The sequence below is a fragment of the Tympanuchus pallidicinctus genome, unplaced genomic scaffold (genome assembly GCF_026119805.1).
Source record: "Tympanuchus pallidicinctus isolate F22 unplaced genomic scaffold, pur_lepc_1.0 scaffold7, whole genome shotgun sequence".
Classification (NCBI taxonomy): Eukaryota; Metazoa; Chordata; class Aves; order Galliformes; family Phasianidae; genus Tympanuchus; species Tympanuchus pallidicinctus.
In genome coordinates this window covers 1,536,942-1,555,468 of record NW_026294791.1, presented here as the reverse complement: position 1 = coordinate 1,555,468, position 18,527 = coordinate 1,536,942, and the positions used below count along the sequence as shown (strand labels likewise).

The 18,527-nt window shown below is 47.9% G+C and overlaps 1 protein-coding gene across 2 annotated transcripts in view; it reads left to right on the top strand.

The window, feature by feature from the left end:
* DNAJC6 (DnaJ heat shock protein family (Hsp40) member C6) overlaps nucleotides 1–18,527 on the top strand; it is a 39,270-nt gene that overhangs the window by 6,915 nt on the left and 13,828 nt on the right. The window contains exons 1-6 of one of the 2 annotated variants that reach the window (XM_052666847.1): nucleotides 600–817; nucleotides 11,842–11,992; nucleotides 12,850–12,899; nucleotides 13,007–13,155; nucleotides 16,655–16,777; nucleotides 17,909–18,042. In XM_052666847.1, coding sequence (XP_052522807.1) covers nucleotides 634–817; nucleotides 11,842–11,992; nucleotides 12,850–12,899; nucleotides 13,007–13,155; nucleotides 16,655–16,777; nucleotides 17,909–18,042 — 791 coding nt within the window. In that variant the 5' untranslated portion in view covers nucleotides 600–633. Of the gene's footprint in view, nucleotides 1–599; nucleotides 818–11,841; nucleotides 11,993–12,849; nucleotides 12,900–13,006; nucleotides 13,156–16,654; nucleotides 16,778–17,908; nucleotides 18,043–18,527 lie in introns of those variants that run through there. The other variant, XM_052666848.1, reaches the window with a different exon arrangement.

Genomic DNA, 18,527 nt, shown 5'->3' with positions numbered 1-18,527 from the left:
CCATCTGAGCACTGGGAAAAACTTTTTACTCCAAGGTGGCAGAGCCTGGTACAGCTGCCCAGGGAGAAATGGACTGGGAAATCTCCAGAAGTGCCTTCCAACCCTTGTGTTTCTCTGAATGGCTTTGAACTGGATGAGGGGAGATTTAGGCTGCCTGTTAGGAAGAAATGTTTTGCCATGAGGGTGGTGAGGCCCTGAAAGACCTGGGACCTACTGCTGCCCAGAGAGCTGTAGGTTCCCGTCACTGGAGGTGCCCGACACCACGGATGGGGCTAAGAGAGCTGTCTGTGGCAGGAGCTGGAACTGGATGGGTTTGAGGTCCCTTCTAACCCATCCTACCTCAAGAACCTGCCGCCAGCTGTACACCCTCCTCCTCTGAGCTTAGAGGTCGCGCTGGGAGCGGGCGGTGCTGCTGGCGCAGGATGTACGGATGCACCATTTTCCTTAAAGATCTCTCTTTCCACGGGATCGCGGATCGCGGTCGCGGCCCTCCGATTGCTTCCGGGCCCGCGGAGGCGGGCAGAGCTCAGCGGCCGCCCCGTCCCGCCCCGTTCCTCCCCTCGGGGCGGCCGGAGCGTTCATCTTCCGTCCTGCCCGCGGCGGCACGGCAGGCTGCCCGCCCGCCTCGCCCCTATGAGCCTGCTCGGCGGCTACCGCAAGAAACCCGGAGGTGACGGTTATGAATCTTTGCAGCTGGTGGAGAGCGGCGCTGAGGGAGGCGGCGGTGGGCCCGGCGCGGTGGGGGCGGGCGGCCGGAGCCCCGCGCGGCAGCAGCAGCAGCAGCACCGCGCCGACGGCAGCACCATGGACAGCTCCGGTAAGGGCCGCGCGTGGGGACAATGGCAGCGCGGACAATGGCAGCGCTTTGTGCCGGGCTGCTCGCGGCGGGAGGAAGGCGAGGCGGGCGCTGCGAAGCCCTTCCAGCTCGGGGTGCTCTGTGAAATCGGCTCGTGGTGTCCTCTTGGTTTCACCTTCTTTGGAGGAAATGGTTATTTGGAAGGTAAAACGGATCGAGGGTGCTGGGGTCTTTTCCCCGAGTGCGACCGACCGACCTGTTTCCCAGAATTATTGGTTTTCTTTCCCTCGCCCAAAAAGCATCATCCAACCAAGGTGCGTTGATTGTGCTGGAGAATGCGGTGCATGCAGCGTTTTTATTTAATCAGGGAGTGGGGGACCAGATGGTCTTCGGGATTGGTAATGGGATAGAGAGCTCTTCAGCTCTGTATCACAGGTCCAAATTTGCCTGGGTCACCAGCCTTCGGGAATACTCATCCAATAGCTTCTCAGTGAGCCGCTGGAAGGAGCCGCTCTGTGTCTGGTTGCTTAGTGGTGCCCATCCCCACCAACACCTACAGCCCGTGCAGGGGGCTTCGAGGCCAAACCTGGGCAGGATATGCCTTGTCCAGTCATGGGGGGTCAACCCTGTGTCTATCCATCATGAGGGAGTGATGTCGCAGTGATACCTGCACTGCTCCATGAAAGAAAGGCGTGGGCCTGGGGCACTCAGAAGCATTCCATTCACTGCCTTTGTTTTAACGTGGTAACCTTCTCCAGAGGGAAATAAATCCTCTTGACCCATGTCTGGATGTGGGTGAGGAGCCATACCTTGTATTCATTTCACGTTTTCTCTGGTATAATGGGAATAATGTTTTCCTCTTCCTCATTGCCACGTAAATCTGCTTTCCAGAGTTCTTCTTGAGGCTTTATTTTTTTGTTTCTTTTGTTTGTTTTGCTTTTTTTTTTTTTTCTTCTCACTCCTGGACTTTAGGACTGATTTTAATTTGCTGCTATGATATCTTTGCTATAGTAGCTCGCAATACTAGTGTATGTCAGTAGATTCTTACTCACAGCAGGCTGCCTGGTTACAGTTGTTTGGATCCATACACTGGCATATCCACTGCGTTGGTTAGATACTGCGGTCTGTTTAACCTCTATCATTAAGGCAATTATCTGAATGAGTTTCCTAGAACTTTCAGAACCACTTACCCCCAGCCAGGCGTGGGCTCACGTCAAGTCACAGCTTTTGTCTGGTGTCAGCTCGCGGTGTTATTTCAGTGTTGCTGCTGCAGTCGCTCTGTTCTGTTTCTTCAAGCCATGCCGCTCCCTGCTGAGCCAAAAAGAGGTGTTTGTGGATAGCCAGACAATACAATATTGCTTCCGTGCAATATTCACCCATTCCAACAGTTTAGCTGCAAATACAAAGACATCCCAGAGTGCTAATTGTACTGACTCCCTCAGTCTGCTTCCGGGATGCTCTGCCTTAAATACGTGGGGCTGGGAAGGCCGTGGTTAAGGGCTCTGCTCTGTGCACTTGGTGCTCTTGACATCCATGGCAGTGGCTCTCAGTCTGCCCAAATCTTACAGCCACGCTCCGGGCAGCAGGGAGCCTCAGGCCTGATTGTGTGGCCTTTGAGTTGAGTTTAGAGAGGGTTTTTTGGTAATTGTAGTAAATTTGTATGTTGTGCATACAAATACATTTTTTGGAGGGTGTCTAAATCTTCAGGTGAGGTTCAAGAACCTAATGTGAAGCTCTGTTTTACATGTGAATTCCCAGCTTGTATCTGCCTGGTTCATTTAAACACTGGCTGCTGAGAAGTGACAAATTATCAGCCCACAGAAAAGATGTTTTTCTTTGCTGGGGATGAAATTGTAAAAGCTTCAAGAGCTGTATCCACCCCTCAGGTGTGCTTTTGGCTTCTGGCCATTTGGAAATTGAACTGTGGGGCAATTTATCTCTAATGCTGTGTGGAGATGTGTCATTCTGGGGAGAGGTTAGGTAGTACAATAAGGGAAAGACAGGGCAATAAGGTGGCTGTGGTTTTGGCTTACTAGAGCAAGGGAAAAAAAAAACCCACAACATTTATCTTAAAAAATTAGAGAATATATTCAAAGGAAATATTTGAGAGTCTTCCACTGGCGGTGACAAGGTCTAACTTCACCTGATAGGCAGCAGCAGAGAGTTTTCCAGCCAGGAGCAGAGATCTGGGACCCTGGGGGGAGGAGAGCTTGAGGTGTGATGGCAGTGGCAGTGATGTGTGATGGGGGTGGCAGGGCATTGGAGCCTCTGCACCCAACAGTGATGTCTTTGGGGCATCCTGGCCCAGTCAGAGCTCTTTCTGTGCATCCCTCCCACCATGCTTTCTGTACTTTCCAGGAGTTCTGTTGCGTTATTTTTCCCTCGGGTTGTAGATGATGGTTTTGCGTGTGGCAGAGCAGCTGCTGCCCCTGTTATCACAATGACTGGGAGATGCCTTGGGTGCTATGGAAGTCTGACTGGTGAGGAATGGTGCTGAAGGCAAAGTGCTGATGGCTGTCGGGCAAATTATGGGTTGCTTTAATTTGTGCGGCTACTCCTGTTGGTGCTGCAATGACACAAACTCATGTGAGCTGAAGAAACAGACCAATGTTAGTTTGTGGTGTTGTTGTTGTTGTTTTTGGTGGGGGTACTGGTGTGCTTGGGCATTGTAAGCGGAAATTCCTGCCCATATCTGTCCCTCACTGTTGGGTTGGGTTCAGCTCAATGGAATCAGGAGCTGCCCCCCACCAGGAGAGGCTGCCCAGGGCCCCAACCACTATCAAAGAAGGGACTGGTAGGGACCTCGAGATCATTGAGTCCAACCCTGTGCTACAGCAGTTCCCTACAGCAGATTGCACAGGTGGGTGTCCAGAAAAGTCTTGAATATCTCCACAGTAGAAGACTCCACCACCTCTCTAGGCAACCTGTTCCAGTGCAGTCACCCTTACTGTAAAGAAGATCTTCCACATGTTAGTATAGAAAATCCTATGTTCAGGTTTTAGGCCATTACTCCTTGTCCTATCGCTGTGCACCACCGAGAAGAGCCTGGCCTCGTCCATTTGCTTCCCATTTTCCTTTAGAAATTTATAAACATTTATCAGATCCCTTCTCAGCCTTCTCCTCCCCAGGCTGAACAGACCCAGGTTACTCAGCCTTTCCTCGTGTGGGAGATGCTCCAGGCATCTCACATTTAAGTTCTGTGAGGCACGAACACTGTGTGCAACTTCAATGTGTTCCTGTAGCTGCTGAGCTCTCAACACCTGATGCAGTCCTTCTCACAGCCCTGCCACGTGTGCTGGATGCCTTGTAGTAGCAGGGTCATGGTGCCTAGGTCCACACTCTGATGGGCCCATGCACTGCAGCTCGCTCCTTCCAAAAGCTGCAGGGTTCAGGGATGGAGAAAAGGTGAAGGGAGAAGGGAGAGTTGTGCTGGAGCTGGCAGGACACAGAACATTGCAAGTCCAAAACCAGAATCCCAAGAAGAGCATCTGTGTGGTTCTCCCTTTGTCATTTTAACCTGTTAATTTCTGAAAGTGCTCAGAAGAATCCAGCAGTGAAGATTCAATCGATTTTGGCTTTTGCTGTGGCATTCAATCGTGCTTGCTTAGCAGCATGCTGCATGCTGGAAGAGGAGGAGGGAGCTTTAGGAAACACAGGGAGATGAAACGTGTTACAAAAGAAGCCAAGCCTTTCTGTGTCCCTTTGGGATGTTTACAAACTCCCTGATCTATGAAATGGCTTTGGGACACTCACAGGATAGCCCGACTCAGGCCCAAACTGCCTCAGGCAGCATAACTGCAAAAGAAAATGGTTTACGTCAATCGCAAGTGTACCAGTCGAGGTTTCTTCCGCTGCTTCACACCTGCAGACCTGACCTCTTGCACATTGGTGATTGCTTTTCACTGAGTCAGGAGAGAGACATCTCCATGTCACTGGCATGGGGACAAAGGCCGGGGCTGACAATGTTGTCTTGTCCTCTTTTCTCCCCGCGTTTTCCAACAAGGAGGCTCAGCTTAATGGCTCCTTTGTTTGGTTGTGTGTTTGGGACACTTGAATGGTTTGGTGTTGGCAGTAGCTTTTTTTTTTTAATCCTTTTTTCTTTATTCTTTCTTTTCTCTCTCTCTCTCTTTTTTTTCTTTTTCTTTTTGGCACAGGGTGAATGTCAATTGGCTTTGAGGAGCAATTTCACAGTTGTGCTGAAATTTCCGCATTCCAACCTCAAATGCATTTGGTCACTTTAGTGTAACTTTCATAAATACAGGAAACCATATGACAAATGGGGAAAAAAAATCCTGAGGAGATATTCTTTCCCCTCCCAATGTTATTTTTCTTTTAACTGACAAAACAAAGCATCCTCTCTTCATCTTATGTATTGATTTGTTAACAGTATGAGCAGTATTTGTTAGTTAATTTCTCAAGCAACAGCAGAAATAACTTAATTCTTAAAATCTCTGTGAAGTTTACATTTAGGCAGTCTCCAACGAACCTTAAATCAGCAAGCTTTGTGCTCCTGTTCCATTACCTCCAGAACTGTAGCCAGAAGGGGCTCCTGGGCTCCCTCCCTGCTCCAAGCAGCCCAGGGCTCTGAGAGCTTTACCACTATGGCTCATGGCCCTGTCCTGGCCCACGCACAGCAAACTGAGCACAGAGAGGGATGAAGTGCTTGTGGGAGGAGGAATGCAGCTTTTCTTTGCAACCCTGAGAGGGAGGCACCAGTGGATGTTTTGCCCAATGTCAGCAGAAATGCACTGCAATGTTCCCATGCCAGCAATCCCTTGTAACGAAGCCCAAACCTGGGACTGTACAAAGCATCTCCTTTAGGAGCCTCGTGGTTCATAGGCTGACAGCATGGTTGGGTTGGAAAGGCCCTTGGAGCCCATCCAGACCCATCCCTGCTGTGGGGACACCTCCCATCATCCCCTCCCTGACCATCGGCACCTCTGGGCTGAAGATCCACGTGGGTGCAGTGCCAGAGGACTTCAGGAAAGCTGCAGTAAGTGAAGAAACAAGGAACGAAAACAGCCACCACAAACAGCTCTTCCCTCACTCGAATCAATTATTAAGATGCCTCAGTCCCACAGCCCATCCTCTCCCGGCTTTGGCAGCTGTGCTCGTACACTCGTGGTGGGGGTGTTGCTGTTAGTTTTGCAGACAACCACTTGAGTTTTGAGATACCTGTGCTCACCGTGGGAGGGAATCTAACACAAGCAGGAATCTGGGGCAGCTGCGAGGAGGGGGTGGAAGAGGCAGGTAGCCAAATATTAGCAGAAGCGTCAGTCGGTGCGGCCTCTGAGATTCCGAGGAGCTTTCCAGAGGGTTGTGCAGGCAGCAGTGCCCTCTTTCCTGATGCTGTTGGGTGCCTGTGCCCTGCTGCTCTCTCCCAGCCCTTTCTAGCCCCCTGGCAACCCATGCAGTTCCTTTGGTAAATGTGGGGCAGCCCTGGCTCTCTGTGATTGGGGTGTGTGTGAGAGCAGGGATGCTTTGGAGTCTGTTCTTCAGTGCTTACGTGCTGGGAGGAGTGGGGGAGGTGGCTCAGGGCTCTGGGGCTGTGCTCTTCAAAAACACAGCTGGCAAGTGAAGCACTCAGTCCTGAATGCTATTGATTGTCACTGGATGCAGAGGAGCCACCTGCCTGGATATCATCCTCAGGTAGAGACTTGATGCTTCCCCCTTGAAATGGAAGCGTGAACTCTTCCAGTAATGTCTGTGCATTGATTGCAGTCCCCATGAGTGTGGGGATGGGGCAGAGTCATGCTGTGGTGGAGCTCCTAAACCTGGTATAGAGCCTGGGATGGTGTCTCCTAATGCGGGTGTAAAACACACCCTGCCTTAGGCAGGTTTTGCTGAGGGATGAACGTGAGCAAAACAGCATCGTGTTTTGCTGGGTGCTCCTTAAAAAAAAAAAAGCCACAACAATTGAAGCATTGTTGTGAAGCCACAACAACAGCATCTCAGCCTCTCTCAGATGGGAGTCTTTACAAGGGCCCTTTCTGCCCAGCTCAGGGTGCCTGTGCTGTGTCTCTGGCTCCCCACTGTGCCCCACTCCATCTGCGGAGGGCGACAGGCAGCCCCAACCCTGGGGGAGGGTGCAGTGCTTCCAGAACACTGGGAGGGGGCTGTGTGTGAGGCAACTACAAGCTTCATCTCAGTGCAGGGTCAGGCTCTTGTGGCGCTGTGGAAGCAGAACGCGGAAGAGCACCTGATGTTCCCAAAGCTGCCCCCATTGCTTTGGATTAAAGGAGAGATGAAATAATGGAATTTTCGAATGGTTGGGAGTACCTTGGTCCCTGGTTTGGATTGTGCCAAGGGAGGGTCAGATTGGATGCTGGGAGACATATCTTCTCTCAAAGCATGGTCAGCACTGGCACAGGCTGCCCAGGGGGATGTGGCACTGAGGGACATGGGCAGTGGACGTGGGAGGCTGGGCTGGGGCAGGCTTGTGGATCCTGGAGGGCTTTTCCAACCTGAATGGTTCTGTGGTTCTGAAGGAAGTGCAGACAGTAGCTCCCTGAGCAAAAGGAGTGTGACCTTGGAGATCGTGTTGCATAGCATGGACAGGCTGAGGTGAACTTGCTTTCTTTCCTGTGGTTTCATGTCTGCGTTTTGTCTGCCCTTGGCATGAAAAAAGAGTTTGTTTACTCTTGCTAAGTAACCTATGACATACAGCACTTAGCTGCCTGATCCTCCATTTGCAGACGTCTTGCTTTCACCTCCCGCTCCCAAGCCAAGTATTGCTTCATCAGCACTGACTGACAGTCTTAAATGCCTCTTAAATGTCGGCTTGATTCCCAGCAGGGCTGGAAGTCACAGCCTGTGGCTCTTAGCAATGTGGGTTGCTGGGGGGGTCTGGTGCTTGGAAATCCACCAAACATTTCTGATATGCAGGAAAAGCTTCCATAACAGGCAAGTGAGCAAAGCAGTGCCATCCGTCAGCTGTCTGTCTGCATGCAGGTTAGTTCTGTAGCATGGTTAATAGGCTCTTGTTGCTGGATTTGCTGTGCTGAAGGCGAGCAGACTGCAGAGGGTCTCTTGGTGGGATTCAGTCTCTCCTGATGCAGCAGTTGCTGTGGAGTTTTGGCTGTTTGTGCTTGGAGTTCTCCTGTGCTGCACATCCTTTTCCTGATGCTCTGAAATTAGCTGGAGAACAAGGAGAGATCTGAAGTGCTTTAATAAAATATCAGTGCTCTCCAACTCCCATCCATACTGCATGAGGCTGGTGCTGTGCAGAGGCTCCTTCACCTGCAGTCTGTCCAGATGTGTGGAATTCCACCCAGTGGCTGCTGATGAGAGGGGACTGTTGCAGAACACTCCTGTACAACGTGCTTGAGCTCTGCAGGGAGGTGCAGCAGGATGGTGCTTTGGTGGTGGCTGCTGGAGGTTTATCCTGAACTCCAAACAGTCCCTTCCTGGGGGAGGCATTAGCTCAGAGCAAGGAGCTTCAGCTGTAACAAAGCCAAACTCCAACTTATCAGCCAAATGGGAGAAACCAGGTGGACAAGGAGGGAATGGTTTAAAATTAAAAAGGGGAGATTCGGGTCAGATATTAGGAGGAAATTCTTCCTCACGAGGGTGGTAAGGCCCTGGCACTGCTGCCTGGAGCAGTGTGGGTGCCCCATCCCTGGAGGTGCCCGAGGTCATGGATGGGGCTTTGGGACTGTGGATGGTGTCCCTACCCATGGCTGGGGTTGGGACTGAGAGGACCCTTCCAGCCCAACTCATTCTGTGGTTCTGTGGAAGTTGTCTTGCTTCCATAATGCTCCATTGACCCAAAGCACATCATGCAGAGATGATCCCTACCATCAACCAGCGAGAGCCGACCTGAGCACCGCAGCTCAGGTGTGCTGTGCTGCAGTGAAAGCCCAATGTGAACCATTCCTTCATAGGGAAATGAAAAGGCTGCAGTTAGCAAGTGATCCCTGTGAAACCTGTGCCATGAATACAGTTCAGAGGCATGTCTCTGGAGCCTGCTGGGGAATGTCCTGTAACTGGGTTAATAGAGAGTTCTTGCTGCATAAGGAGCAAGATGCATCTCATGCATCAAAAGTAATTCTCCATAACAAGACTTCTAGACAGCTACTAGCACACTGCTGGAGTTAACGGAGCTGCTGTGTGCTAACAAGCTGAAAGGTAGAAAAAGCTGCCACTAAGTCAAGGCCTGCCCAAATGGTGCTGATCTCCGGGTCTGTCTGGGCTACAAGGGATGGCCAGCTCTTCCCTTTGGGCCCAACAAGTGTCCTTGTGGCCTGGCTTGGGGTTGGGGGCAGGCAAGGATGACTGCTGCCTCATTTGCAGTGCTGAAATCCAGGGCTCTGCCTGTCCAGGTGCCCCTGTCCCACAGCTCCTGCCTGTTAAACTCCTGGTGTCCTTCAGAAGGGCCTACAGGAGCTCTGAAGGTCCCCATTCTCAAGAGGGACTTAGCACAGAAATGTTCTATTCAGCAAAATCTGCGGGAGCAGGCTGTTTTGTTTTCTTTTTTTTCTTTTTAATCAGATTTTTTGGCTGTTCTTGTGGGTTTCTGCATACGCTGTCAGATCTGTGTGTGAATGCATTAACGCTTTCTGCTCTGCTGCTGGGACCCGTCATGCACATCTTTGTGCTTTGCAGGAAATGCTGCCCATGGGGAGGGACCTTGGACCCATTTGTTTTGCTCCTCTGCGTAACAAAGACCGGGTCATAGTGCTAACAGACAGGCAGCACTGAGGTGCTGCTCTGACACAGTGACAGAAAGATGCCCAAGCAAATCACTGCATGGGGTGCCATGCCGAGTGCTGCTGTGCTGCAATTCTCCTTTCCTGAAGATTCTACGTTTTCCATATTCTCAAAGCCTTTCTGCTACTCTGTTAGAGAGTTGCCAAGAATGCAGTTTGCCCAGCGCTCACTGGTCCTCAGATCTCTTTGCCCCTGCTTTCCTCATTCCAAGTTCCCATCTTTCTCCCTTCCTTTCTTTTAAAAATGGACCTGCAGAACTGAGAGCACCTTCTGAACATCACTTCTTCCCTCCTCCCTCGAGTCTCCTAACACAGTAATGTGAAAGCAGAGTGTTTGAAGAGAGATCAAACACCGATTCCCCACTTGGAAGCCAAGGAGCTAATTGTTTTTTTATTTTTATTCTTTAATCGCACTCAAAATTGATATTTAGGATTGGTTTGGAAAAGAAATGTTCCTGTGCCGTGAGAGGGCATCCTCTGCTCCGAACTGGGCATGGGGATCTCAATCTTTTCATGTGTGCAATAAAGAGGAAAAGATATTGCCTTCAGCATTCCCAGTTTGCACGTGCATCATGTGGATCACAACCACATCGCCGTGCATTAAGCACCCTTTGTGCACAGCAAAATAAGTAGTATCACTTTACCCATGGAGTCTCCTGTTTACCAATATATTCCATATTTATTGATATCTCCCTCCATATTTGAAAGAGTGGATGGCATTTAAATGGGTTTGGTACTCTACCCAGTAAACTGATTATAGAGATAGTATTTTTCATGTTCCTTCATAGTCTTAATGCCCCTAGAATATTTCTTCTTGTGGTGTGGTACTTCAATAGCAGGCATTCCACAGAACCAAAGGAGTTAGAGCTGTAAGGTCTCTCAGCAAAACATATGATAAGCACAGTCGGTGCCACCAACCTGCCCTAACCTTGACAAATCTCCTGCTTTTCTGAGTGCTGGAGTAATTAATAATGGATAGGATGCTCTGTTACATTTTGTCCCATGGCTCTGAAGCAGGACAAATGTTTTCAGACTTCCCGGGTGCTCTGTGAAAGGCAGCTCTTAGTGGATGCTCATTAAAACTACTTGAGACTGTGGCACACATTTCCATAGGTTGCTTGTTGCAGCAGTTAACTTTCTGACTGATCTGACATAATAATGAGGTAACAAATGTATAATTAAAGTAATGTAGTCAAAGCTTGCTAAGATCAGACAGTTGAGTCCTTGTAATTTAGGTAGCCAAGAGCTTTGTTTATAGATAATAAGCAGTTAAAAATATAATTTTATTGGTTTGTTTCCAATAACTCAGTTCTACAATAAAGCAAAACCATGTCTACTCAAGTCTACCTTCAACTCATTATACTTTACTTTTCTAAGAACGATATATGCTGTTAACACAGCAGTGATATAATAGGAGTAGCTGCAATGAGTCGGGTCTTGGTTAAGAGATTGGAACAGTAATTCTGATATAACTGCAAAATGCAGCCTTGTGAGGAGGGGTGCCACGTCACAGTCCATCAAAAACATGATTTAAATGGCTCTTGTTCTATGTTAGTCTCCTACTGACTTTGCAGCCTCATGATGTTTCAAGCTGTGAGGAAAAAGCTTGAAAAGAAAAGGAGATGAGCTCTGCTCTGCTTTCTCCCCATCAGTTTGCTGATTCCTGTGTTAATGCTGCATTAGGAATATCCAAAAATGTTCTATTTGTCAGCAAGAGAGTTTAATTCCTGCGCTTTCTTCTTTTCTGTCTGCCATCTTCCACTCAAACCAATCAGACTGGTCTCTTAAGTGACTTGAGATTGCTCTGATGGTTTCTGCTCTGTGCATAGTCATGGGTGTCCTCTGTGCATGTGGTGATAAGACAACCTTCAGTCATCCAGCCCCTGGAAGCTGTGAGTTACACAAAAGAGCTGTGGCCTATACAAATGTCCCTTTCTTGTCCCTGTGGAAGCAGTTGTTGGTTTGGCCTTGGCTACGTGCTGAAGAGCTTTGGGTCATGTTGAGAGGCGAGGAAGCTCGACTGGTGGTTGTCCATCCTGTACCAGCACCAGTGAACCTACGCACAATGCTGAGTTGCTGATGGATTCTTTGCCTAGCCAGCAAGAACGTGCCCTCTGTAATTATACTCAGTAACCCTGGTGGTCCCTTCCAGTTTGGGATATTCTGTGATTCGAATCTCTGGACAATCATGACTTTAATAAGCAAAACTTCTTTTGCCCTGCTCAATATGTGACAGGGCACATGAATACATTCGGTCTGAGTAGAGCGATGGGTTTGTTGGCTCTGTGAGTTTGTTTCAAACAAGTGATGTTGGATTTGGTTCTGTTGTATTTGAAGGTGCCTCATCACCGGACATGGAGTCCAGCTATGGGGGAGGCTTGCTGGATATGGTGAAAGGAGGAGCAGGGAGGCTGTTCAGCAATCTGAAGGATAACCTAAAGGATACTCTGAAAGATACGTCTTCGAAGGTCATGCAATCTGTTGCCAGGTATGGTACAGTTGAGGCAGGCAAATGCAGGTAATATCATTAGCTGCAGGGTGCGAGTCTGAGCTGCCATCTTAGCTGGCACAACAGCTGACCTAACGAAGGTGGAGGGGAAAATCACAAATTACTTCTGTAATTCTGTCCCTCAGTTGGGTATTTGGCCCCAGGGAAGCAGGAGACCAAAGTAAATATCTGAGCTTCATAATGAATGAGGATCAACATCCAGAAATCTGGAAAAGGCCTTTCCAATGGCAGTGGGGCATTTGATCTCTGATTCCTTCATTAACACCCGTGGGGTCCTTCTGCTCAGGTCCTTCTGCTCAGCCTCTGCTTGAGTCGTTTGTTACTGAAAGTTGGCTCGTGTTGTATGGGACTCCTCACACTGATGCAACTGTTCCCTTTGCTAAAGCCACTTCTTGAGCTGAAGAAAGGGCTGAGGTGACTTTGCTTTGGTCAGCTCTGCTGGCAGTGGTCCCAGCGCTTTGCGCTCCATCGTCCTCTGAGGAATGTGGGGCTACAGTAAATTAAAGACATGTAATGTATGCAACTCCTCAGAGACCTTGATAGACGAAGTGCTTAATTGCTAGAGATTTCTTCTGAAAACTGGCACTGAAAATTAATGACAAAAGGGAAAAGGGACTTTACTGGGGGTCCACTTAAAAGGAAGGCTGGGTCACCGTCTACAGTAAGCTATCTATAGCTTCTGCTTAAAACACAAAGATGAAGTACAAGTCATCAGTTCTAAGATCATTCTCTTCCTTGCATTGAAAGTGGGAAAATACTGTACTCCTGGTTCCTGTAAAGCACTGTGTTCTGTAAATACGTGTGTAACATCTGTCTCCTTCTTTGTCTCCTTTTAGTTACACCAAGGGAGAGCTAGATATTTCATACATTACCTCGAGAATCATAGGTAAGTGCTGCTTACCAGATATATAGAGCTTGTAGTGTCTCAGGGTTCAGAGGTTCATAAGCATGAAATGGTACAGGCTCAGTTTATCTTGTTCTTAACATTTCCAGTGATGTCTTTTCCGGCTGAAGGCGTTGAGCTGGGATTCAGGAACCACATTGAAGATGTCCGGACATTTCTGGATTCCAGACACCCTGACCACTACACAGTCTTCAATTTGTCACCCAAGTACTATCGCAGTGCCAAGTTTCACAACAGGGTGAGCATATCTTCCAAGGGATGGATAGCAGTGGGGGGAAACTGAAAGGTGGCAAAAGAACGTGCTCCTGTCTCTCCTGTGTGTGGCAGAATGTAATAAGGTGGAAAAGGAATTATAGGTGTTTTAAAGCTGCTGTGGTCTTTTTTGGGTTTTAGCTGATATCCAGGGCTACAGGGACTAAAGAGGCGGAAAATTCAGGAATTAATGAGATGTGTTAGGAGTCTGTGAGAGTGGCATTGCACTGAGATGAGCCTGTGTGCTCTTGGCTCCTACACTGGTAGATCCCCATCCCTGCAGACATCGAAGATCAGGAGATGGGGCTCTGAGCACCTGGAGTTGTGGATGTCCCTGTTCATTGCAAGGATCTCGGACCAGATGGTCTTTAAAGGAACCTTCCCACACAAAATGATTCTATGGTTGCTGTCAGAAGCTGCAGCAAAGAAATATCTCATGCACTTACTCCTTCTGAAGCTCACCTTATTTAATACACAGACTCAAATGTATGATGTGGGGTGTCTGAGCCCCAGTGGGTTGCTACTGAGACTCCTAATAAATAGCCAAGTGCTGGCAGTTCCTGGAGCAGATTACAGCCATGGGTTACCATGTGAGATCATCTGATGGGGAATGAGGGCATTATAGGAATTTGAAGATGGCCTTGCAAGGTTTCTAACAAAAGTGCTTTGAAATAAGTGATCAATAAAAGAAGGTACTTTGTTTTCATGTTGAAGAGTCCTCCAGTTGTGTTTAGTCAAGCAGGAGGACTTAGCACGCAAAGCATGGGGCTGGGAACTGCATCTAAGGTGGATTTTTGGCTTTTTCTATAGCATGTTACAATTAAAGAATACACCTCCAGTCTCTGTCCCACTTTCCTTCTCTAAAACCAGGATGTCATATGGGAACAGTTCAGGGCTCTGGTTCATCAATGGCTTTTAGAAGATATCTCTACAAAATAATGCTGCTGAAATGCAAGATTAAATCTCATCTTTCAGAAAGCTTCCTGTTTATTCCCTCTCCCACAAGGGAGTGATGATTTTCTTTTTTCTATCTTTCATTAACTCCAACTGAAAAGGCAGCATCAGCTGCTGGACTGACCCCCCTGTTGGGGTGAGCCCCATGCCTCGTGTTAGCTTGAGGTGTAGCCGAGTCTATCCTCAGCAATTGCTCTGATCACAGATAGCCACTCACTGGAAGCAGATTTCCCAGCAATCAGTAAGCAGTCATGGCATCAAATACGAGGTCGTGAAGTAAATGAACAAGAAAAGCTAATTAAAAAGGGCTGTAAATCTTCTGTCTTGCTTGGGTTTGGTGCATCAGTGTCAGTGAGAGGAGACAAATCTACTTTTGACAGCCCAGCTTTAAACAAACACCCCTTGGTATATTAGTTGACCTGGCCATTACTCCTCCATTCCCTGTACTTCATCTTCTACCTTCCTATGAGACTTGCCAGCTACTTCGTATGTCACTCCTGAATCTGACCAAGAGCTTTGTATTGCTTTCACACACACAAAGGAAATGATGGATCTTTCAATAAAACATTCTACTTTCAGGTGATGAGCTAGGAAATACAGCCTCCAAGTATCTCTCAGGAAGATGAAATGTGCACAGCAAAATGCGTGAGATGAGATGAAACACAAAAGAATTGTAAATATGAATTTGAACCTCATCTCTAGTGGGGAATAAGATACTAACAGGCCACCAAGAAAGTAAAATCACCTGGAGAGTATCTTCTGTTTTGGATGAGCTCAAGTTTTGAGAGAGACACTTGTTCTTTGAAGGGAATGGCTTCTTAATTTCTGTCTCCTTCAGAACTCCTGTGCTCTAAGACCAAAGAGGGTCACGATGTGCCATGGTGCAGGAGGGAGATGACAGTGAATGCCCTGTGGGGCCATTGTCTGCTTTGAGGTGGGGGCACAAAGCCCTGAGTGCCCAGCACAGTGCAGAGGAGAGGGAATGCAAGCAGTCAGAGCTCTAATCTGGTTGTGCTCTAGTTGTGCTCTGCTTCGCTCGCTGCCCAGCAGGAGAGCTCACATCTGCTGGAGAAAACGTGAACAGTTTGAGAACATATAACTCAAATCTAGCATTAAACAAAGCCACGCTTCGGAGTCCCTGCAGGGTCACGTTCCTGGCTGTTCCAGCCCCGCTGCTGGAATAAAACAAGCACTAGCTGCATACTTCCAGAGCTCCAGTTGAGCTCCTGGTACTTCCTGCACGGTTGCCTTTCACAAGAATTGCTGAGGTTATATTTGAAATAAATGAAATGCTGCATAACGTGCCTTTAATTTCCTAATTGCCAACCAGCAGACAGATGTGTAATTATAGGCAGAGTAAATAAATAATTGTGGACTGTTGGGAAATGTGTATTATTTACTTGATAAGCCATAATGGCTTTTCCAGATGCCTGACAGTGAGGCCTGTTCAGAGAACTGTCAGTGAGAGGTCACTGGTCATGTTTATTCCAGCAGCCACTCGCAGTGTGTATTTGGTGTTTTGGTGCTCTGCCTGCCAGCAGATCTTGTGCAGCCAGATGTGGTGCGGAAGTTCCTGGGGTCGGGAGGAGAATTGGGCCAGATAACACAAAATAGTTGTTATCTCCATTATGGTATTGGTATTTTGGGTCTGTTGAAGAATGGAATAAATGTTTGTGCTCACCTCGTAATTCTTGCAGACAATCTTCTTCCTGCCCCCTGGTTCTCTTCAAGCAGAATCCAAACGTCAGCTAAGAGAGAAAAGCAATCCTTTGTCTTAAATGCTTTTTTCTCCTTTAAATTTCTTCTAGCCAGAAATGATGTTCAATAAAGACATTTCAATTAAAACCAGATGAAGCAGGGATGTCCGCAGAAGTCTGTTTGATGTTCTGCTTGAGACTGCAGAGAGTGTTCTTGAAATGTGTCATGACTCAGAGCTGGTACATTGATGAATAGTAACCAGACACGCTTCAGAGTTTGTGGGTTTTCAGCTCTAAGAAGTCATTCATTTCTCTGCTCGTATCATTAACTGTGCTTGCACAGATACCTTATTTATTTACTTATTTAAGGCAGAAGTTTCCTTTTGATCAATCTAATTTCTGTCAAACAGGGCTTGAAAATTCTATTGCATTGAGAGCAACAGATGCTCAGTATCCTTCACAAATCGGGGCTGTAGTTTCTGGGAATGACTTGTTTGAAGGCTTTTTACCGGGCTCAGCGTGCAGCTGTGAGACTAGAGTGCCATGGAAGGCCACTCAAGATAATCTGTCTTGGAATGTAATTGTTAACAAAGTATTGCCAATGGCAATCCATCAGTACCAGGCTATTTAACTGAGAATTCCTTTTAGTTTGTCCCTTTGTCGTTTGTGAAAGACAGAGATCAGAATTACGCATGAGAAGTGATGGAGTAGCTTTCAAGTCCATAACTCTAGGTTGCTGAATTAAGTGCGTTTATTGGCAGGAAGCATTTGAAAAAGCATGCATTGCTTAATACTCTTATGAAGCTGGCTGTGCTCGTGGTGCAATTCCTGCAGGTATCTGAATGTAGCTGGCCGGTACGACAGGCGCCCAGTCTGCACAATCTCTTTGCTGTCTGCAAGAACATGCATAACTGGCTACAGCAGAACCCCAAAAACGTGTGTGTCATCCACTGTATGGTAAGTACAGCAGAAAGGAACCACATTTTCAGACCTGTGAGTCGTAAGTCACATTGCATGTTGCAAATGTTGTGTCTGTGGGCAAGGATGGCAACAATTTCTAAAAAAAAAGTGTGATAAAACCAACTCCTATAGAAAGGGAAGCAAATGCATAGAGGGGAGTTTTGTTTAACTCTAACCCTGAGGTTGTTAGTCTCCTGCAGTGGCTGCTTGTCAAACGTGGCTGAAGATGTCCAGTTGCTTTTCTTTTTCACAGTTGCCTTGCACTGTGCACCATAGCTCATGTCCTGCTGACTTCCCAATAAAGATGATTCAAGATGGGAACACAGGCCTGATGTGTGAGGATGGTGTCATTCTGTATGAGTAGCTTGTAATTTACCCCGAACAACCTTTGATGTTGACTGTAATGCCCGAGAGGACAGTTCTGTTCTGTTCCTGGAGCCTAAATTAAATCCAGGAGGCTGACAGCCCTCATCAGGGTAAGCTTGGAAGGAACTGAGGAAATGAGTGCTCCCAAACTGTGCAAATCTTACATCTGGGTCTGGCAGTTCCTGCCTCACGTAGTGGAGCTGTGGCTGCAGGACATGAGTTGGGTTCAGACAGACTGAGATGCACTCGATGGCTCCAGTCTTGGAAATACAGCTCTAGAGTCAAACACCTTTACTGACCTTTGGATAATGAATGTCAGGATAATGCTATGAAGGGCAGTAAGTCCTTTTGAACATTTTCTGAGGAGTCTGGAAAAGCCCACTCAGTTTATATAACCTGAGAGATCCTTTCAGAGGCAGTTGGCTAAACTTGCGAAGGCAAGCTGCCTGTTAACTTCAGGTAGATGCTGGGCCTGGGTCACCTCTGCATGGCAAATCCTGTGGGACAGCTGGAGGCAAAACATACTGGACATGGAAGCAAGTCTGAGCCATCCTCAGCTTTGGCTGCTTGTGAATGTCATCTTTGATCCACTGCAGCTCACTGAAGCCTCAGGCTGGAAATTCATTGTGGTGCTGTCTCATTACCAGACTTTACAGAGAAATTATTTTGGTGACTAAAGGGAGAATGGAGAGTGTTTGGGTGGAATCAGAAGGCTGACTCTATACTTACACATTTCTTCCCCTGCTCTGCTCTCCCTACCAGGATGGCCGTGCAGCCTCAGCAGTTCTGGTCAGCGCGATGTTCTGTTTCTGTCACCTCTTCTCTAACCCAGGCCCTGCTATGCAGCTGCTGAACACAAAGAGACCTGGAATTGTACTGTGGCCATCTCACAGGAGGTAGAATGCCTTGGCTGAATGCTACATGTGTGTTTTGGCAATGCGTTCCCAGCTCCTAGGCTGAGACATGCATTCCATTTTGGCTTTATTCTCCAGAAACAGGGGGTAAGGTAGCAATCAGGCACTGTAGCAGGTTGTCCAGAACAGCTATGGGATCTCTGACTTCTGAGATCCTTGGCTGGGGATCACTGTGAGCAGCATAATCCAGCTCTGAGGCTGGATGCAGTGCTGAAGTTGGTCCTGTGCTGAGCAGAGAGGTGGACAAGATGACCTTCAGAAATTTCTTCCAACCTGAGTTACTGTGTAATTTCACGGAATAATGTGAGCTAAAGGATGCATACGCTGCACGCCCCATCCTGTCCACCCAGTCCCAAAGGTGCCAGCAGGAGGCAACAGTGTTAAAATGCAGGACTCCTATTGCAGCAGCAGCAGTGCTCATGCATTAGCCGTGCTACTTAGCTTTGGCAGGTCGTAACTGATGTTTA